This window comes from Osmerus eperlanus, chromosome 14 (genome assembly GCF_963692335.1).
Source record: "Osmerus eperlanus chromosome 14, fOsmEpe2.1, whole genome shotgun sequence".
In the NCBI taxonomy this organism is placed as follows: Eukaryota; Metazoa; Chordata; class Actinopteri; order Osmeriformes; family Osmeridae; genus Osmerus; species Osmerus eperlanus.
In genome coordinates, this window is record NC_085031.1 from 1,610,880 (window position 1) to 1,633,705 (window position 22,826).

The 22,826-nt window shown below is 41.5% G+C and overlaps 1 protein-coding gene across 1 annotated transcript; it reads right to left on the minus strand.

Moving 5' to 3' along the window:
- Positions 1-333: 333 nt before the first annotated feature.
- LOC134033502 (phosphatidylinositol transfer protein beta isoform-like) lies at positions 334-22,826 on the minus strand. Its single transcript, XM_062477686.1, has 11 exons — positions 22,702-22,826; positions 20,928-20,958; positions 18,332-18,477; positions 18,112-18,203; positions 17,886-17,893; positions 17,318-17,392; positions 17,099-17,182; positions 4,254-4,331; positions 4,033-4,143; positions 3,788-3,910; positions 334-763 (listed from the first exon to the last, which is right to left on the minus strand). Exons 1-11 carry the CDS (start codon positions 22,719-22,721, stop codon positions 713-715), a joined length of 819 nt encoding a protein of 272 aa, XP_062333670.1. The 5' UTR covers positions 22,722-22,826; the 3' UTR covers positions 334-712.

Genomic DNA, 22,826 nt, shown 5'->3' on the forward strand with positions numbered 1-22,826 from the left:
GTGTTAGCAAGCTTTTGCAATGCTAGTTGCTAAGATGATGCCTCTGTTCACATGCACTTTAGAGGAAATGTGTGTGTGTGTGTCTACATGTGTATTGTAGAATAGCAGTGGCATAAGCATCACACATGTCCTAGGGACTTAAAAGCTGGGAAATCTGCAGAAAATAAAAAACTAAACAGGAAAAGAACTACTACAAATGGAATAAAAACCAACAGAGAAACTTTCAGACTTGGGGGGGGGGGGGGGCAACATAAAACATAGTCATGACAAACATTATACGAGGGGAAAATTGGTCCAATACCGGTTTGAGTGACTCAATACCAATTTTTGTGGGAAATGTGTAACCAACAACTATAATGACATTCTACTGTTTAAAAGACTTGGCCTTCTAAGTCATGTTTTTTACCCAGATACAAACCCATTTTTGACAATCAACTAACAATTACATGACAGGCAATTTACGTTCTGGGTAAAACGTTTTTGTTATATTCTTTCTTTGTTGATATATGCAAAAATCTTTTATTTTCTGTATGAGTAGGAGGCGACTTGTGATTGGTTGAGGGTCTGTACAGTACTATTGACCAATCCTGACAAACCCCCCCCCAATGAATAATGGGAGACAGGAAGAGAGCAGCAAACAGCAGGGCCAGTCCCTCATCGTGTTGGGTGTGTCTTTGATGACATCATCATGAAAGGATTTGGTTGGTTTGCATCATTGCTCGTGAGCAGCACTGGTGCCTCGAACCTGACCTGTTTTACGCAACTGAGAGGGGAGAAAGAGAGAAATGGAAAATAGAAAGAACATACACAAAGAGAGAAAGACAGTTTAGAGGGGGAGAAAGAAGAGTCAAAAAAAGATTAGAATCACAATTTCTACCCACTGAGTGTTAACGTGGAGTCTACCTGGCTGTGTTGAAGACTTCAGTGATGGACAAGTGAAAAAGATCTAGGTAGAGAACACCATCACCTTGTGGACGGCGAATACAACTGAGACAGTAACATCCCAAACATTACCCATCTCAAAAACAGTAATTCCCCTTTCAAACAATACCCTTGCTTACAATAACATGTTATGCCTTTCATTTGGGCATGTATAGCCTCTTTTTATGTCTCATCTTTATTTATGTCTCATCACTGAGTAAACACCATCTGTAATTGTAAATCTGCCATGACAATGTAAATAGATGCTAAACATGTCAAAAGACAAAAGTAGTGTTTTAACCAACCCCACTTTAGAGAAGGTGAAAAATTATGAAATGAGGACAGGTAAGCCATGCAGGTCAGAGAAAAAATAATGCACACCGTGGACACGTACGTCTCAAAGGCACACGTGTGCTGACTTGGCAGCGAGTAGGGCATCAGCAAAGACAATAGTAATTGTGAAGTAATACCTAAAACAATTACAAGGGCATGGTATGAGTAGACTACTGCTGTATTCATTGTAGCATGCAATTACAACAGAAAATAAAAGAACAGCAAGCATAAGAATTTCCAACAGGGCTGTGAAGTGTTAAAACAAGAACACGACACAGCAAAATAATTGATGAGAGAGAAAGATAGTGAGAATCTGAAACACAGCAGACTGAACCGAACAGCGGAGAGATGGTTAAGCCGCTTGCACACTGCCCAGACAATTCCCAACTAGCCCCAACATTCTAAGTTGGCAGTTATTGGTTGCAGTCTTTAGAATGTTCAGAAAACCAGTTATTAATGCGAGCAACTAAAAATAAATAGAAACAAGGTGTCTGACACAAAGTTCAGCCAAAACGTTGTGCAGCATCGCATCGCTCGTGTCCAGTTACGACATGCCAACAGAAAACAAGGCCATCGAACTGCTTTTAGTTGCGTCGCATTGCTCGCGTCACATCCAGTTAGGACAATGTGTGACAGACAAGACACTTTTGTTGCTGATTTACGTTTTAGCCTTATTTGACATGGATGAAGTGGAGGGCTTGTTAAATATGTTCAAAGTAGTCATGGTCTACCGGGCCTTTTTAAAGCTTATTGATAAATTATCCTAAAGAGAATATGATAGCTGAATCTATTTATCCGGCTTAGTGCCTAGTGGTTAATGATAGTACACTACAGGGCTCGACATTAACTTTTTGAGGCACTTGTCCTTTGGACAAGTACATTAACGTTTCACTTGTCCATGCACAAAAGTCATTTGTCCGGGTAAAGATTTATCATTTTATATTAAAAAAAAAACATTGTGTTGACGTTTCTAGCTAGCTAGCGTCGGCAGCTGTGTACCTAGCAAGGATTAGCAGCATTTGTATCGGTTAAATGTACATAGTTAAATATCAGCTCATATTCAACTGTAAAGTAGGCTATACACCTTTTAATACAGGGCTGCCAACGCTCACGCATTGGCCGTGAGACACGCAATTCAACCAGTTCACACGCTCACGTCAAACCTTTTACTTCTCACGCTAAGAAGGCAACGCCAACCAAGTAGTCCTGCTAACGTTGTAAACAGTAATGGACGAGGCACAGGCACAAGGAGTGAAGAAACATAGCGAACACCCGTGAAAGCTTGTCTCGGGGCTATTTATCTTATTTTAGATACAGCATAAATTTAGCTAGCTTGCAAATACTGAGGATAGCCTACCGAAATATAGTTAGCCAATGTCGTAGCAATGCTAGCTAATGTTAGTTTGTTATCTGTATAACATTTCACTGGGTCTTACACCGCTGCTTGATTTACTGGAATTATTATGAAATGTTATGTTCTACTAGCCATTTGCTTACTTGAGCAAGTCACAGTATTACAAAGCCCTGATAGTGTAACAGACGACACAGTAGCTAAATAATTCCTCTTTCAAATAATAAGCCCCCGTTCAAGTGTTGAGCATGATATTAGATGCATGGTCTGTAGAGATATTGGGACGAAGCCACTTTTGTGTTTTGCTAATGCAGAATTCGGTCAAATAAAATCGGTAAAATAGACATAATGAGTGGAACATAACGTGAAGTAACATGGCATTTTATTTTGTTTGAGTTTTAACTTGTCCAGTGGGGCAAGTAAATTTCTCTTCCACTTGCCCTACAAAAAAAATCCACTCTTCCCGGACAAACGGACAAGCCTTAATGTTGAGCCCTGCACTAGCCTACAGTTTACATGAAGATCATTTCAGGCTCCCTCTGATCTCTACAAAATAGGCTATTTAGTAGATTCAACATTTTTACCGCAAGATATTCAACTTTAAGTTCCAAGTAGCCTGCGCACATTGGTCAGACTCTCCACGACTCCACCAAACCCAACTGGACATATCAAACTTGAAAAACTCCATCCAACTAACACCGTCAAACACAGACTGACAGCGCACACTGATCCGACAGTTGCCATTGGTTGGAGTTGGTCTAGGCAGTTTTCAAGCGGCTTTAGGCAAACTGGAATCAGCAGTCAGGAAAAAAGAAAAGCGGGTGATGAGTGATGCTGACAAACGATGGAAAGAGCGAGAGACTGATGAAGACAAGTGCAGAGTATGAATCCACACCGCCGTCCCCATTCTCCCCATCTAGAACTTACTCAGCCTGCCTCAGGCCCTGGGATCTAGAGGGGGGCGGGATCTACTCTTCCGTTGCAGAGGTTCCTCGCACATCACCTTTCTGACGCATCTAAACAAAGTAGAACTGTCAGCAAGGACCAACTAGTAAGCCCCTGGTTGGTGCTTCAGCTGAGGGATGGGGGTACGAGAGGGTTGGGCGGTTAGCCCCCCCCCTCTTCTAGTGTTAGATTTTAATGATCATCATCAGACAGAGATAGGTGTTCCCGGTTAGTTACCTCCTCTAGCTCCCTCTGTGTCTCCTCCTCCATCCGCCTGATGTCCTCCATGGTCAGGCCCACCCAACTGTCGATCCAGCAGAAGAGTTGGCGATGGAAGTTAGTGAAGATGCGCTTCTCTTGCTGTGGAGGAAGAAGAAGGCAGGAGACACAAGATAGGTAGGAAAGATAGGCTAGATCCTCGAACAAATACACGTTTGGATGCGTCAAAACAGCAGCGTGAAAGAGGTTATAAAGTGTTTTACCTTGTGGATAAAATGTTCTACTTTGCTCTGTAGACCCCACCACTTGAACTTGACAGTGACCAGTTTGTACGCACACATACGAGGGCAGTCCGTCTTGGCCACCATCTCTTTCTGTCAGGGTATTGGTGGGGGGGATATAGACATGAATAGATGGATGGGACACTGGGAGTCATGGACATTGGGCATTGTGAACATGATGGGGAACACGGTGCATCTCGTACCTTCCAGTCAGGACCCAGCGGTCCTCTGCCCGTCTTGGTTGAGTGGAAGAGAGCGGGATCCTCCTCCGGCTTATAATCCTACGGGGTGTACAAATACATCATAGGGCATCATGAACCATGCACACTATGGAAGGAAAGTTCATACTCACTGGCCTGCATGCATCTGTGTGTATATTTTTATTGTGTATATATTTTTTGGCAGCATTTAAATGACCTGTTTTCACTGCAGGTGGTGGGGTGTGGGTACACCATTGCCCCCTATCAGAAGGCCAGCAACATGAGCTCTCATTCCCACTTCTCCAATTTTAATCCATTGGATGTGTGAGCAGTGGACACCCAGTACTTGAACCATATGGGTCTTACAGATTAAGCCTTGGCTCCGGTCACTGATCCACTTATGTCATTACAGCACAGTTGCTCCTGTAGGAAACAGTGTGGCCACACACTGCCTATACTCGGGTCTGGCTCATGGCCTGCTCCAGGTTTCAAACCCCTGGAACCTGTGTTGGTAGGCGTTCTGAGTGAATTTGAGGCCAGTGCTAATGACAAGCTAACAATAGAAAGGGTTTATCCTACTGAAAACCTTCTCAACATAAGACAATTGTGTGTGCATGCATGCATATATATATATATATATATTATACACATACTCTTTTAAAGCAATTTTATATTTTGAAATGCTCCATTCCGGTTTTATTTTGAAGGCCAGAAATTCATGAATTTGACAGATGATGTCTACGTTGGCTGATATTTGTAGTGTGCAGTAAGAGTGAGGTCTAACCTGTTTAGACCCCTGAGGATAAGTACTGAGGGCTTATAGACAGAATTAGATGTGACCAGCACATATGGACTCAAGAGCACTACTCTGAGAATACAAGAGTACCTCCTGTGTCTCAGTATTCTGACTTGTGACAAAAGGCAAGTGTGTTTAAAAACAAAATGGCTATAGTGCATCAGGGTCAAGGAGTAACTAATGTAGGAGATACTATGCCATTTCATGACTTCAGATTGTTACTTCGGAGCCTGGTGTATGCTTTCATAAATGGGAATCCCGTTCTGAACTATTCTGAACATGCACAGCCAAACCTACACCATGGGAGGGAGACATCCACTGTGGCTGAAAACCTAGAATTGATGCTCTAGTTTCAGACCATTTGCAAAACTCATCCCCCAAATATCAGTCTAAACGGTTACTTAATTGGGTGTGCTTGCCTTTGGCAAGGCTCAACCTTTGTTCACTCTCGTATATATTTATTATTAATTATTTTCCGACCCCTAAGGCTCCGTGAATGTTTGCCCTACATAGACAACGTCGGTGTCAAAATCTTCGTCTTGGTCACGATTGCGTTGCTTGTATTTGGATTTACGTTCCGTTGCACGGTTTAGGAGAATAGTCACTTAATAATACTGAATCCAATTATACAATTTTAAATTATGACATTGGTTGAAAACAAATTATACATTATTATAATGTCATTGCGACAATTACATTGTTATGTCCCCAGTCCTGTCATGTGTTCTGTGTGTGTGTTTGTTTTGCTCTGTGTCCTTTCCGTACAGGTGGCACCAATCACCCTCATTACCACTCAACAACGACTCCTCCCTCCCGTTACTTATTGTCCAGCTGGTTCCTGTTGTACATTATCCAATCCCATCGTCCCCTCAGCTGTATATCTGTGCCACTGTTTGTCTCGTTCAAGGTCTTAATTTTGTGGTCTCTGTCTCTCTGTGTTTAGTTGCTCTGTCTTGGAGGGTTTTTGGTTTGTGACATTTGACAGCCTGTTAGAACGGTTGTTTGTGATTGTTTTGTTGTATTGTAACCTAACTTTTGTTTATTACTTTCCATTGTTAATCTTATTTCTTTTGTCTTCCTAGGGAGGAGGGGAAGCACCTTGGTGTTCGGCAAGACGCCCTGGGCTTACATCACCCGTAGGGTAACTTCTTTGTCTAAACACATTAGGTTAGATCTGGGCGGACCACCCCCTGTATTTTGGTTAGGGCGTTCTGCTGGAGCGCCAATTAGCAAGTATTATTATTTGATGGGTAGTTAGGACAGGTAAAGGGTAAAAGGGTGGGCAGTATTTTACTTTCTTTGCTTTGGTCCTGTCCAGCCCCTTCTCCCTACTATTACCGTGGCTAATAAATGCCCCTTCTGAAACGGTAACATTGTGTCTGTGCCCTTGCTTGCACCCACGACTCCATAACTCTTTCTGACCACTGGGGGTCCTTGAGAAGCGAGGTGTAGCCTCCCCTCCCTAACGGGGGTAGTGCGTAAAAACATGTACAATATAGCGAGGTAGCTGACTTCACAACTCACGAATTCACCTTTCATCAACCCCAAGTTCACGTGCTACAGATCTGTTGCTGCTGGTGAGTGCTTTCTGCACAGCTTTCTGTTTGAAAGCTAAAGGGTAAGAACGTTTCGGCATGCAGCTTCAGATTTCTACATGGCCGCACTGCAGCTACAATTCACTAAATCTCTTGCTAATTAAAACGCCGCCCTCGAATAAACGCTGCACCAAAAATTATCATTGTGTAATATATCCCGACCATGTAGAGACAGGAATGACATACAGTTGTGTAAATAAGATAAATAACATTTAAATAACATTATTTAACATTTAGTTTAATAAAAGAGCAAGCTACAGACCTGTTTTATAGGAAAGGTAACCTTAAATTACTTATTTTGTGATCTGGCACTATTAAACCTTGACTTTCCAGGGGAGGCGGGGCGCCACCCTAATATAATGGTAGTGGAAACACTGTGGTTGAACAACAGAGTTGGTTAACGTTACTTTTAAAAGTAACTAATTACATCTAAGTAACTAGTTACGTTACTTAGTTACTTGCTGTAAAGAGTAAGGCTTTAAGTTACATTATAGAGGCCGACCGATAAAGGATTTTTAAGGCCGATACCGATACAAATATTCAGTGATTTAAGAATCAGATATTCCGATATCGGCCGGTATAAAAAAATATTTAAAAAATCCAGAAACGCGCAACAAAACAAACTGATTTCCCTAACAGTATTTATTTGTAGTTTACATTTAGTCACTTTTAGCAGAAGTTCTTATCCAGAGCAACTAAGTACAGGGACATTCCCCGAGGCATTCCCCGAACATTAATATTCATTTATCGGTCATTATAAATGCCGATACCGATAGTTTGGAAAATGCCTAATATCGGACGATAATATCGGCCCGCCGATATATCGGTCGGGCTCTATTACATTAAGAAAAGTATTTTATTTTTAAGACAATTCACTTTGGTCACTTACGCCAAGAAGGCACATTTAATGGGTTGACCTCAGCAATAGCACATATTGTACTGAATATTCAGTGTCACTCGCATATAACATGATCAATCCTCATTATACAGCAAAACGGATCAAGGTAATAATCCACCATAATGAAAAGCAATATTTGCATGAAGTTCTTGAATCAAGAAACTCTTTAATCAATAAAAAAATTCTGAAAATCCCAGGCAGAAGTCTAGTAGTTAGCTAGCTCTACAATTTACCAGGGCTAGGTCTGAATCTAGGAGCAAAACGAAGCTAAGCTATAGCTAGGTATATGGTAGCAAAATGGTGTTCACTTCACTTATGTACTGAACCAGACTATTTTACTTACTTTAATATAATCCTAAACCTAAACCGCTGCAACGATACAGCGACGCATCACACAAGCTTGAGTTCATATACATTATGTAATGTGACATTACGTAGGCCTACTGTACATGCAAGTCTTGAATAACTATTTAGCTGGTCGGCTCCATGACGCCGGGTAAGTTGGGCTCGTGAGACTACTCACCAAAAGAACGAAGGGGAACCCACTTCACTTGTCTAGCTACCTAGCGAAAAGTAGCCTCAACTTTCCTAGACTTTTAGCTACATGCTGAGGGCTCGCTACCAAAAGACTAAATTGGGTAACGCGTTACTTGTTTGAACAATGAACTTGTAACTGATTAATTCAATTAAATAAGTAACAAGTTAAGTTACTCATTACCTAACAAAAGTAGTCTGACTACTGTAACGCATTACATTGTTATGCGTTACCCCCAACACTGTTGAACAAGTACTTGTCAATGTCAATTGACAAGTACAACTTGGCCAAGTCCCCAACGATTTCAAACAAGCTATTATTAAGCCCCTTCTTAAAAAAACAAACCTGGATCCAGGTTGTCTTAGCAACTACAGGCCAATTTCAAATTTGCCATTTATCTCCAAAATTTTAGAGAAGGCTGTGGCACAACAGCTCACTGAGCACCTCTCCTCAAATCAGCTTTATGAACCTCTCCAGTCTGGATTTCGTCTCCACCACAGCACTGAAACTGCATTAGCCAAGGTAGTCAATGATCTACTGTTAGCCTCTGACGCGGGTTCTTTCTCTGTCCTGGTTCTTCTAGACCTAAGTGCAGCTTTTGACACGGTGGATCATGAGATTCTCTTGGAACATATGGAGAACTATGTTGGGATTTCTGGTACATCACTTCAGTGGTTTAGATCGTATCTATCCGATAGATCACAGTATGTCCACTATGATGGCTGCTCATCCAGGAGCTCCACTGTAAGATACGGAGTACCACAGGGTTCAGTTCTAGGCCCTCTGTTATTTTCTCTCTATATGCTGCCTTTAGGAAACCTAATTAGAAGCTCTGGGGTAAATTTTCACTGTTATGCAGATGATACTCAGCTATATATGTCTATAAAGTCTGGAGAATTTCCACATGCTATGGAAAAATGTGTTTCTAGGTTGAGAGCTTGGATGACTGCAAATTTCCTTCTAAATTCGGATAAAACCGAGGTTCAAATTTTCGGTCCTAAAAAATATAGAAATATTTTTTCCAATCTGACCTTAGACCTAGACGGCGTCAAAGTCTCTCAAAGCCAGCTAGTAAAAAATTTAGGAGTCACAATGGACCCAGACCTTTCGTTTGAGTACCATATTAAGCAAATTACTAGAACTGCATTTTTCCATCTACGTAATATTGCCAAAATACGAAAATTTCTCTCAAAGGATGATGCCGAAAAACTAATACATGCATTTGTTACGTCCCGATTGGACTATTGCAATGTGTTGTTCTCTGGCCTCCCAATTACCCACCTAAAAAATTTACAGCGGGTGCAAAATGCTGCTGCTAGACTATTGACCAGAACAAGAAAGTTTGATCACATAACATCTACTCTTGTCTCTCTACACTGGCTCCCTATCCAAGCCAGAGCTGACTTCAAAGTTCTACTACTAACCTACAAATCTCTGCATGGATTGGCACCACTGTACCTCTCCGGTCTCCTTGCACCCTATTGCCCCGCAAGGACACTTAGATCTCAAGAGGCCGGCTATCTGGTGGTTCCCAAAATTAAGAAAAAAAACAGCTGGAGGTAGGGCGTTCTCATATAGAGCGCCTCTTCTCTGGAATAAACTACCCGTCTCAATTAGGGAGTCTGATACTGTTTCGACGTTTAAAATTAGGTTAAAAACGTTATTGTTTAGTCAATTCTACGACTGTTAAGTATGTTACTAGTTGGAGGCAACGGGGGACGGGTTGTTTCCATCCTTATTCTTTAAGTATAACTTATTTTAGAGTTCTCTTCCCCTGGAACAGATTTCATGTTCCAAATGAGGGGGGCTGTCGCTGTGTTGGTGTGTGGGGTTGCATCAAATTCCCCTTTTTTGCTCTGTTAAATTGCTGCACCAGTCCACACTTGACCGGTGGGGATCTCATTCTATTATGACTGTAACTGTTAGCTGCTCCTGGCATTCTCTAATCCCTGCTCTCCTCTCTGTCCCCCCCACACACATCCCTTGTGGTGTGGGGGGTTTGAGTTGTCAGCACCTGCCTGGTCGTCGGTCAGCCAACGCTGGACCTGGTCGCGAGTCTCCCGGTCCTGTCCTACATCTATAAAGTTGATTAATGGATTTTGGTGTTTTAAAAACCCATCGACACTGTATGACTATGTTTAGCCTGTGTTCTGCTCCTCTCTCCCACCAACCGTCTCTGGAGGAGGGGATCCCTCTCTGAATTGCTCCTCCCAAGGTTTCTTCCATTTTTTTTGTTTTTTCTCCTGTTGAGAGTTTTTTGGGAGTTTTTCCTTGTCTTCCTTGAGGGTTTAGGTTGGTTGAGGGGCAGTCCTATGGGCATATGTGAAGCCCTCTGTGACATGCTTGTGTGTAAAAAGGGCTATACAAATAAATTTGATTTGATTTGACCCTTCACATAAGCACGCCCACCTTAGTTATAGCAGGTTCTACTGTAAACTGCTGTATAAGTAGCATACTGTACCAGTCAGTGTAAGTGTTTCTTTTTGGAGTAATAGCTTCAGATCGAGGGGAAACTGATGCAATATGCAGTGGATATATTCAAATCTAAACAGTGGACATATAAATAATTAAAGCAAAGCATACTGTACCACCACTACAGTACAGTGGTACTAGTAGAGGGTCATGGTTAAACTACTTCAGTGATTAAAGCAAATCAATTCGTAATTGGTCATGTTCAAGTTTATAATCTAAAATTCTGAATTAAAGTAGGCAATGTGAAGTGTCCAGCACAGACCCACTTACCGTTTTTTCCAGACTATAAGTCACACTTTTTTTTCATAGTTCGGCGGGTCCTGTGACTTGTATTATATCCTGTGATAGTCAGGTGCGACATATAATAATTTCGGTAATTCATGCTGACAGACATGAACCAACGAGTAAACATTACCATCCACAGCCGCGAGAGGGTGCTTGTGACAACTATATGCTGCACCTGTACCCCTGAAAAAACTGAAACTAACTTAAAGACAACTGAGAAGACTGAACACAAACAAAATGCCCCCAAAAAGAAAATCCTGTTCTGCAGATTACAAACTGCAGGTAGTAAAATATGCAGCCGAAAACGGTAATCGAGCAGCAGAAAGAAAGTTTGGAGTGAGTGAGAAACTTGTGAGGGACTGGCGTAAAGCAGAGTTACTCTTACTGCAATGAAGAAAACAAAAAAAGCTAATTGCAGGCTGAAAGCAAGATGGCCAGAGCTGGAGGAACGAGTCCACAGATGGGTGCTTGAACAACGTGCTGCCGGGAGAGGCTTTTCAACTGTGCCGTTACGTCTCCACGCCCTGGTAGTTGCCAAGGAGATGAATATACCGGTAAATGACTTTGCAGGCGGGCCTTCTTGGTGTTACCGCTTCATGCAATGCAACTGCCTCTATCAGAGCACGGACAACGTTGTCAGAAACTGTCAGCAGACTTCCAAGCCAAGGTCGACAGTTTCAGTGAGTTTGTTGAAAAGCGGGTAACTGAACACGTCACCGGATCATATTATCAACATGGACAAGGTCCTGCTCGCGTTTGACATCCCCATGGGCCGGTAACTGAACACAACATGTCACCGGATCAGATTATCAACATGGACAAGGTCCTCCTCGCGTTTGACATCCCCATGGGCCGAAGTGTCGCAGATAAAGGGCAGAAAAGTGTGAATATAGTGACAACTGGTCATGAGAACTCACACTTCACAGTGGTGCTGGCATGTTGTGGAAATGGATCAAAATTGCCACCGATGGTCATTTTCAAACGGAAAACCATGCCAAAAGGCGAATCTCCCCCCACAATTGTCGTGGCCGTGAATGAGAAAGGGTGGATGAATCAAGAAATGATTAACTTGTGGCTTACAAAGTGCTACACTAAGCGTCCCGATGGCTTCTTTAAAACACGCAAAGCCCTGCTTGTGATGGACAGTATGCGAGCGCACATAACGCCACAGTTCACAGAGCTTGCAACTGCCATCTGCCAGATGTCACCTGCCATCATCCCTGGAGGCTTAACTAAAGTACTTCAGCCACTCGACATCTCAGTGAACCAGAGCTTTAAGACAGTCTTGCGTTGCCTGTGGGAGGAGTGGATGAAAAATGCCGTACGGCATTTAGCGACTTAACGACCGAAAGCTTGAAGGAGCTTCTTCAAGTAGTGACCAGTAGCTAAGGTAGGATTAGTCAAAGCTGTTTTGGGGTGCAGATTTTGCGATAGGTCAATTGTGATGAGAGAAATGCCACAGAGGAAAAACTAATCACCAGCTGCATCACAGACACTGCACTATCTATAAATCCCAAAATCTTTGCATGTCACTGACATCTTCCTGGGCACAGTGCACTAGTTTCATAAAAATCTAACGCGGCGGCGCCAATGATTTTGTAGCTGCGTGCCGCCACAAAACAAATATAGCGGAAACAACGTTGAAGGTTTAAACTAAGTTTTTCATGCTTGTTCAATGAACCATGAAGAATTAATGTGAATGCACCAGTGGAACAGTCAATAAGGAATCAACGGCTTACAAACGGTAGGCAATTAAGGTCACCGTTATAAAAACTTAGTAGAGAGGCGTCTTTAGTGTCCTGACTGACTCTCCAAAGCAAGATGGCCAGGGTCCCTGCTCATCTGCATGAGGATTGCAGATGTGGCCAGGGCAATAAATTGCAATGTTCGTACGGTGAGACGCCTAAAAAAGCACTATAGACCTAATCAGAATGTTTGTAAACAAAGGTTGCCAAGATACTTCCGGGTGGATAACTGTCATCCTGTCAACAGCTGTTAGTATACTAGCATAGCAGTTCATTTAAAAGATTAGATCGAAAATATTAATGTAATGCAGAAATTTTGTTGTGTTTGGGGTTGTAATGCCAAAAGTGTTCCCAGGCATGTAAAGGATTAGGTTTAGGCTTTTTCCGTTTTCCCACGGTTAAATCGAAATCGACCCAACGGAACCTGTGGATACAGAGACTAAGACGGGTAGATAACGTTAGCACAGATCCAGCCTTAGTACTACCACCTTAGTACGTTTACCGGGCTGTCTCGCTGCATCTAACGGTACCAAACTGTGGACAGGCTGGCAACCAACCACTCATGACCAAAGTGTTTTTTGTTCAAATCAGACTAACTTGATGTATATGAAACAATCAGTATTTAACTGATAAGAAATCTTAATGTTTGCTTTATCCAACATTTACCTTTCTACTGTCAACTCTGCTTGCTCATCGATCCGCAAATCCTCAAAACTGCTCATCTACAATACAATGACAAAGTTTTCAACACTGTCAATAAGATAGATAGGTACTTAATTAACCCCCGAAGGGAAATTATTGTGTCCAGACAGACAGCTAGAAAGCTACAAGCAGTCCAGAAAATCGTTAATCGTTAAGTTGGATATTGTAGTGATCTCAGTCACTACAAGTTTGATACAATACACCGTTACAATATTACTGTTATTCGCTAACAAATATCAACAGCAACAACATCGGTAACGTCTCACTTTTAAGTTCACAAGATCATAATCATAAAACGTGTTATAATCATAAACATAATAATCATAAAACGTGTTCGTACTTTGGATAAATGACATGGAAAATCCTGTTGGCTTGTTAAGGTTTACTATCGCCAGGAGCGACGTTATCCACCCGGAAGTAAGATATTTGTTGTTGTGACGTCACGCTGAAAGGTCGTATAGGGAGACAGGAAGGACAGCTGATGGTCCTTGCAGTGGCAGACCAACTGTAACAACACCTGCACAGGATCGGTACATTCGAGTTTCACACCTGCGGGACAGGTAAAGAATGGGGACCTGGATTTATTTTGCATGCTATTTAGCGCCTAGTTACGTGACAGAGCACAGTGACAAGGAATAATATTAAACATCTAAAATCTGCATTTAAGTTTAGAATGTAAAGATGAAGTTTAATTAGTAATGGAACATTGGATAGAACGGTGGACCGGTCACTATCAGCTCACAGCAGGCATGTACTGTGTAGAAGGCTAATTAGCGAGCATTTTGTAAGAAATTAAAACAGGTAACGATTATTACACTCGCACAAATGCTCTCAAATATATTGATGTCGCACAGACCATTTTGGGAGCATATGCAACCATAATGGTCGCAATTTCAAGCCCTGGATATGGTCTGGGACGGTGTGTCATTGGACTGACCTAGTTGTCATTGCAGGCAATCTCAACGCTGTGAGTTAGAGGGAAGACATCCTCCTCCCTCATGTGGTACCCTTCCCTACATGACCCTCCAGCATGACAATGCCACCAGCCATACTGCTTTGTTCTGTGCGTGAATTCCTGCAGATAGGAACATCAGTATTCTGCCATGGCCAGCAAAGAGCCCAGAGGTTGTTTTCACAAAACAGCTTACATTTACATTTAGTCATTTAGCAGACGCTCTTATCCAGAGCAACACAGTAGGTACAGGGACATTCCCCCGAGGCATGTAGGGTGAAATGCCTTGCCCAAGGACACAACGTCATTTGGCACGGCCAGGAATCGAACCAGCGACCTTCGGATTACTAGCCCAATTCTCTAACCGCTCAGCCACCTGACTATCTTAAGGCTAAAAGTAGTTCCTAACTTGCAATAATAAAATAATAATCGGATGGCCAACTTACGGTTTTCAAGTGGTACATCATATTCGACATCGAACGATGTAATTTAAACCATTGTTTTCAGAATGTGCATTCAACATGGTTGGAGTCACCCGGTACTTTGATACAAAGCCTTAGCAAATGGAGTCAACATTGGGGGGGACGAGTATTTTTTTTTAATGATAATTTCGGACAGCGTGCATGGTTGCCTGTCGTAGCGTAGCACATTTATATTTTTATATCAATATGTATTATGATTACGGCCTTGCTTTGATAAAATGCTTCCATACCACAGATTTCATTGCCATTTTGCCAGAAGGATTAATAACACCAACTGTCCCAATACTCTGTCTTACCCCTACCCCTTAGTTTTGCGCATTCACGTGAGTGTAAGTGGTGTCCCAAAACTCTTTTTGATCGAGGGGTAAGGCTAAGACGAAGGGGTATACACCGCTTAAAACCAAGTGTTTTCGGGAGATTACTTGAAACCTAGGGGTATGTGAATCCTGCTCAACCAACAACAATGGCGGACCGAGTCCCATAAATGTTATATTTTCGGCTTAAGTAATTAAAAAATTATGACGGTCTTGTTTTGTGCTCTACACAGTCCTGTACATATGTATTTGCAACCATGTTCTTAATTGAAACGTTTTTTTTTATCACTAGTTTGCTACCCTAATGTTACATTGCTGATTTGCACAACAGTCCCGCATTTCTCTGATTAGCCTTGAATGGACTCCATGCATGTCTACAGTTTTAACTAAACTCCATTAGCAGCGAATTTCGTTTGATATCAGTGCATAACACGGCTTGCTTTGGAGACATCGATGTACGTAACCAAGTGGTGTCTCATTTCATAGGGCTATGTAGCCCTTACCCCTCAGTTTCGAGAGCTACGGGCTAGGGGTAAACTAAGGGCTAGGGGTAAGGGGTAAGACAGAGTATTGGGATTCGGCCCAAGTATGGTAGAGTTTAGGCTAACAGCTACAATTGTGCTTATGTGCAAAAAATTATAATTTGAGTTGCTTTATTTGTCTTAAATAATATAATCTACAATTTCTGTAGAACATTTGTTTAATTCAGCAATGGTGACACAAGCGGGAATCATATCTCACACTGCAGCTCGACCAAAAAAAAAAAACTAAGTCGACCAAGAGCATATCGACCAAACAATCGAGTTGGGACAGCCCTAATTAGGGGGGTAGTCAAAAGGACTCCTAAGCCACCAAGACTAAATCACAAAAAATCCTACATTACATTTAATCATTTAGCAGACGCTCTTATCCAGAGCGACTTACAGTAAGTACAGGGACATTCCCCCCGAGGCAAGTAGGGTGAAGTGCCTTGTCCAAGGACACAACGTCATTTTGCACGGCAAGGAATCGAACCAACAACCTTCTGATTAATAGCCCGACTCCCTAACCCATAACCGCTCAGCCATCTAGCCCCCCCAATCCTAAAATGTATAATGCTGGCAATCCACCTTGGTATAAACATTTCAGAAAATGAGCTTTCAAAAAGGTATTGCCTTAATCGCAAGGGTATTATGATTGTAGTGAAGTTGATCAAGGTTGCAGTCACTTATAGAAACCACCGAAGATCACAGTTGACAACTCTACGCTACTTGGCCACAAGGAAAATGCAGCACAGACAAACTAGGTATATCTCAGCAACCCATCAGTAGAACATTGCATCAAACAGTAAATGCCCTCTCCAGACCCCAAATCGACTATAGATAAAGGCAGCAGTATGAATTTTCACTATTTGTTTACTAGATGTACATGTAAGAGGCTGAACATATACTTGTTTAATTAGTGACACTTAAATTGTAGGCATCTTTACTTTAATGGCAACATGATTCCTTGTTCTACAATGAAATCACTGACATGACCATCCCCTATCAGCTAATCACTGTGGGCATAGTTTGTAAGCTTGTTAATATCATCCATAGCAACAAGAACAACCCTGATCTTTCTCTTAATTTTTTTTCTCCCCATTCCTTAGTAAAAGAAGTTTTGTGAATAGGAGAGCGTCTGCTAAATGACTAAATGTAATGTAAATAGGAGGTAACTCTTAGCTAAGAACTTTTACTGCCATTTTTAGATGGAAATAAATACAAGGGAGGGGTAGCCTAACCTACGATTTCTATTCCTGGGGGGGGAAAAATTGAGTTTACTTGCAGGTCGCCCCCATTTGTGCATTGTGCTAGACCGTGCTGCTATCAACTACCATATTAATGTGAACACTGTTGATACAGCACTGCAGCGAGCTAGCTAACCTACTATCGGAACACACACACAGCTAGCAAACTCCTATGCTGGTGACCACACCAGATGCTGACTTTCGATTTTGACCACCCCTTCCCCTCCCTACATACAAATGTTTACATATTAAGTTATGCGGACTTTGAGTTTATAAATTAAGGACTGGTGAACTTATTACTCACCTCAGGGGCCACTTGTTCTTTGTCTGCAATATCTATCGGGACGACCTCCACAGTCTTCCAAGTAGGCTCGTCCAGGTCATGAATCTGACCCATGGGGACAGGAAAGAAAAAGATAGAATAAAAACATTTTAGACGTGTTGCAGAGGTTTGTCTATTAGTTCAGTGCACAAGTCTAGTCTGTGATGCCACAGTTTGCTGGAGTCCTCCCCAGGAACTCACATTTTCTAGTGTCCCCATGTCAGGTTTGTGCCACGTCTCAATCTTGATCATGAAGTCGTCTTTCATGTACTCATTCTAAGGGAGAAGAAAACGGAAGTGGGAAAAAAGTAATGAATAAAGCTTCAAAAGTTGCTGAAGTACAAAACAATGTATCTTGTAATGTTTGTTTTCAATATTTAATTCTCATTCTTTGGATTGAATATTGACTTGGGTAGGGTGGGGTGGGGTGGTGGGTAGGGGACAGACTGCCAGCACCGATGCTGTCTGTCAAGCCATCCTGGAGCCTCTGAAACAGTGAAGGCCATGAATGGAGAGTCCTAGGAGACCTATTTAAACCCCACAGGTAATCCAATTAACAAATGAGAGGTTTGAGGTGTATTTGATTCTGCTGGTAGAATAGGACAACTCTTAAAACGGTATTGTTTGCTTGCTAAGGAAGTGACATACAGGAATGACATGCAGTTCCTTTTATATGACCACAGAATCTTTCCAGTTTCAAAATTAAGCCTAAAAAGCCTATTGTGCATGAACAACATTTCTTAAGTGAGTATATTTTCACACTACTCACCGTCACAACTGTTGATGGCACAGACATGAAACAAAAGAAACACAAACATTCGTTGTGCATGTGTCAATTTTCATTGACACATGCACTTTAGACAACATGGTTTTCTCGAAACAAATCCATTAATGCTCAAGCTGTTTATTTGGTTCTCAACACTACAGAGAGCTGTGTTAGGCTATACAATGTTATTAGAGGTGTTTACTGTGGTGGGTGCTGAGGTAGGACTCACTAGTGCGACAGTAAGGGTAGGCGTTCCAGGCTTTTTCATGGAAAACTAGTGCTCCTTCTGGTGCAATCATCTTAACAAAGGCAGGGACTTTACTGGAGAGAATCAGAGAAATGTTATCGATCCAGGTACACAATGTCCAAAGGAAGAGTGAAAAGTGAATCTATTGTGAGGAAACATAAAATGAAACAGAATGGGAAGGCAGCAGTTGAGTGAGGCTTACCTCTTCAGATGGTAAATTTTGTGTGTGTACTGTCCCTTTTCTCCCTCCTTTTCATATGGTTCATTTTTCAGCACCTCAATTCCCTCTCCTCCCCCAGTCTCATTTTTGCTGGCCTCAGCCACTGAGTACAGCTGTCCCACTTGGTACTACAAAGAGAATGAACAAACAAAGAATGGCCAAATATAACTCAATACTGAGACAACATCTTTCATTTATCACCTTTGACCCTGATGTTAACTCAGTGTGCAGATGGCTGCTTATCTCCAGCAGAGCAATATTACATTTGATAACATCCATGTAGGCTCACCAATATTAAGATGCATGTTCTACAGTTAGGCTATATTATACATCTCCCAATGCCGACTAGGGTTGGGTACCAAAACCCGGTGCTAATATGGCCAGTACCTATACAGGGCTCTACGCTAACAATTTTTAGCTGGAGCACATGTGCCCCCAAGTGAAAAACTTTAGAGGCAAAGTCAGTTTCCGTTTTTAAAAACTTTAAACATTGCATCATTTTTAGACTATTGAATGAATTACACAACATTTACGGGAAAAAGTATTGGTTACTTATTTATTCATTACATATTAATGTATTACTTTTTTGTATTCATTGTAACATTGTTTCAAACTGACTGGCTTAGCCAAGCTTTGTAGCATGGGCGTCTTGATCCATTTCCATCTGACAGTTTTCAGCACATTTAAAGGCATCAAACATTTCCAGGGAGGGCACCTCTGTACTGATCCGAATGAGGTCCTCTGTGGTGGATGGGTTCAAACTATTCATTAATGGGAAATGTAGTTTTTATGTTTTCGCACCGGTGTTCATGTAGGGTCGCAACTGCGCTCTTGGTTTTCAGCAGGGCTTGCGGCAGGACAGAAGGGGACTCAGTTAGGTGGTAAATTTGGTCACGGAAGCATTGTTTAAGTTTCTATTGTTGAACTCATGTTTATTTTGGTATGTGTAGTGTTGGCGTTAGTTTGCTTAGTTCGATTGCTCACACTGAGGGTGAAGGTTTGCTAGCTAGATCACGAGCCAGGCTGTTATAGCGCAGAACAGATGCAGTAGGCTACTGCAGGACGCAGCGGAGGTTTATCCGAGTCTCGCTTGCTAGTTGAAATCTCCGAAAAAAAGCAATAAATGTTTCCCGTTGCTTCTCCTGTGTGAAGTCTTGTTTTTTCAATTTCCAGATTCAAAATACACAGTGCATGACCAATTAAAAGCCGAAGTTCTGGCTTGCAGACACATTTTATGATTTTTTACAAGCCGCTATGCACTGTATGCCTGATGTAAAAGATGAAGAGTTTTTAAATGTTTCAGATAGTTAGGACATTGTTATCGTGTATACATACACACACGGTACAATGATTATGATTATATGGGGGTACGTGGTGGACTACATTATTTCAAATGGGGTAAGCAGGGGCCAGTTGTTCAGAAGTGATCAGATCGGATCAAATGGGTTGTTCAAAACAAAAAAAGGATTCTGAAATTGGATTAGATCACGTAATCCAGTCTTGGTTCTGATCTTGATCAAATCTTCAATACGTGTTGTTCAAAACTTTTTAGTAGGATTGGGATACATTTGATCTAAAAAATCAAGATCATTCTGATCCCAGCAAAAGGGCGGATTCAAGGTGGATTTCAGGAACAAAATGTTATAAAATATTTGTTTTATTGTCACAACAGAACAGAGGAACATCAAAATATATTTAAGTTCTGATAAAAAAAATAGAAAAATACAAATTTAAGATATGAAACAAAGTCCTTTGAACAGAATCGTTGTAGAGTGCCCTCTGGTGGACAAACTATGCAACACCAACACTCATAACATGGTTTAAGGGTGTTTCGTCCATTTTTATTAAATGTTTTAAATATGCATTTCTGTATTTATATCTATCTATCTAATATATATATTTTTTTTAATATATATATAGATTTTACTTCAATATTGTCTTTGTATGATATCTGACTAAGAATATCTTATGTTTGTATATATATTTGAATGTTTGTTCACTTTTGTTCTTTAAAAAAATCCTTTACCGGCCATTATAAATTGCGATACCGATAGTTGGAAAATGCCTAATATCGGCCGAAAATATCTGCCCACCGATAATATCGGCCCGCCGATAAATTGTGATCCAATCCAATGTTGCTTGTTTACTACAAATGTACATTGGATTACCTGATCCTGGATAGCAAAACACAGGATTTCAAAATCCAGAGAATTCTGATCCAGATTAAACTTTTTGAACAACTGGCCCCTGCTTATGTTTGAAAACCCCTGTGCTACACCGAACCAGAATGCAGATTTGGTGCCCCTGCCACTTAAATGCCTGAGCTGTTGATTTAAATAGTTGCCCTCTGGTGCTCCGAAATGGACGTAAGAAGCATCATCACCGCACGCGAGCTCTAGTTAAATTATACTGCATTCATGTGGTGTCAAATCTAAATTAATTTCCTGACTGAAGAAATGTACATGAACGCAAGTCAGAACAACACGGAAAGTCGAAGATTTAAAAAAAAAAAATGTATATACATATATAAAATAAATGGGCAGTGTAGTGAATTGCAGTAATGGAGTGGAACACTCACCTCTTCCACAGAACACGGTAAGACCACACGACTTGATGAGGATATATAGATGGAAAGGAAGATAAAAAGTAAAAATAAGGGAAAAAAACAGAGTAAGGGGGGAGAAACAAGTTAAATCAATTTAGATTCTTCTGGAAAATGTATAGGATGGAACCTCCTTGGATGTCACTGCTGACTTATGCCAGACCAAGAGTCACCTCCAATAATACCAAAACAAAACAGTTCAACCCATTATGTAGTTCAAGTGAACTGCATAAGGCATCACTTGTGTTTCTTTTGTGTTCTACACATCTGTTGTCCCACAGCAACTACCTGGCTTTAATAATAATCGGCCAAATCCTGGGATGTAAACAACTACATCCACACTGCCTGTACCCAGACAGCAGGGCAAAGAGAAACACACAGAAGGCAATATAGAGGCATTCCCCTACCCAACATAATATATTAATCTCGGTCAACTAGACAACTATGTAAGGCTGTAGTGAGTACCAAACTAATGTCATTGAAAATGTGATAAATCACAAATCAGTGATCCAAGATCCCTCAAGTCATTGGAAACCACGACATCACTAGCGAACTTATGGAGCAAACCACATTCGTAGACCTAGCTGCCAAGTTTTAGATCACATCATGTGCTATGTGGTTGAAATGATGGAACAGCTAAGGTACCTTTGCCTCAAAGAAAGTAATCACAAGCTAGCTGGTTAACATAACGCTAACGCTGGCTAGCTAGCTCCTTTAAACTAGTTAGCCAGCCTGAACCCCAACTCATTTAGCTATACTGTACATCTCATGCGAGGATCCGCTCTTTCAAGAGTTGCATGTCTCGCCAAGAGGACGGGTGCGAGCCGCGTACACACACAATTTGTCTAAATATAAATGCATAGCTAAAAGAGGCAGTACTAGCTGGCTATAATTTGTAATTAGCTTATCGGTGTAATGGTTCTTGCGTTAGCCGCTAAACTAACGTCATAGGAAGTTAGCTGTTAGCTATCTTAAAGCTAGCGGTCAGTGACACTGGCAACGCCCGTGCGCCGAACAGCCAAAGATGTCGTTGCTCGCTAGCAAGTCTAGTAGCTAATTAATCGAAGCCAAGTGCCGCACTGTAGACAAACTAGCTACCTAAATGCGACCTTTTGAATTAATGCGTTATTTGAATGATACACACCACACACACACGTACTGTTGGATACATTAATAAGCAACTTATCCACTCGCTATAATATGATTGTTAGAGATGCATCATTGATAACGCCACTACGTTGAAAATGTATTGTCTGAATAGCACTGCCCCTCAGTGCTAGGCAGCCAGCTAATTCCGGTGGAAATGGCTAAAGTAAAGTTAGAACCTGCCTGATAATCTGTCCCCTATTAAAACCAAATAAGTATGGCACCATATTTACAAGCAGATCAAATGCTGTAAAACAAACTACATATAAAAGTAAAGACTCAGTTGACTTCTCAGCAGGTTATGTCAAGCCGGCAGCAGAGCTACTTGCTACTTCTCAGCAGGTTCTGTCAAGCCGGCAGCAGAGCTATCACTAAAAAGCTAGTAGCACAGGCCGACACTCCGCTAGTTATATATCTACCCTGGCAAGGCCCAACACCGGCGTGTGTCAATCCCAAATCCTGATCCACCTAACACTCACACAACTGCCTACATTATCAAACGCCGACGTTAGTCGACACCTATATGATTCACAATTCAGGAATATGTACATTTAAATAATAAAACATTAGACAACAGGCGACGAAATATGAGTTTAGCACTTACTATTCCTTGATAAGCACCATCTTCTTCTCCTGGGTTGCGGCTGCGCAAAAATGGGAACGTCATCGAACATTATCCACAAATGTATTCCGCCCACAGGATTCGTGGATTGGCCAAAACATGCACCT

Bases quoted from the DNA above. Each gene is read 5' to 3' on its own strand.
- LOC134033502 (XM_062477686.1), bottom strand. From the start codon at position 22,721: ATGGTGCTTATCAAGGAATA. The intron at 20,959-22,701 runs GTAAGTGCTAAA...ATCCTCATCAAG, and splicing joins ATGGTGCTTATCAAGGAATA to TCGTGTGGTCTTACCGTGTT. The intron at 17,183-17,317 runs GTGAGTTCCTGG...CCCATGGGTCAG, and splicing joins ACATGGGGACACTAGAAAAT to ATTCATGACCTGGACGAGCC.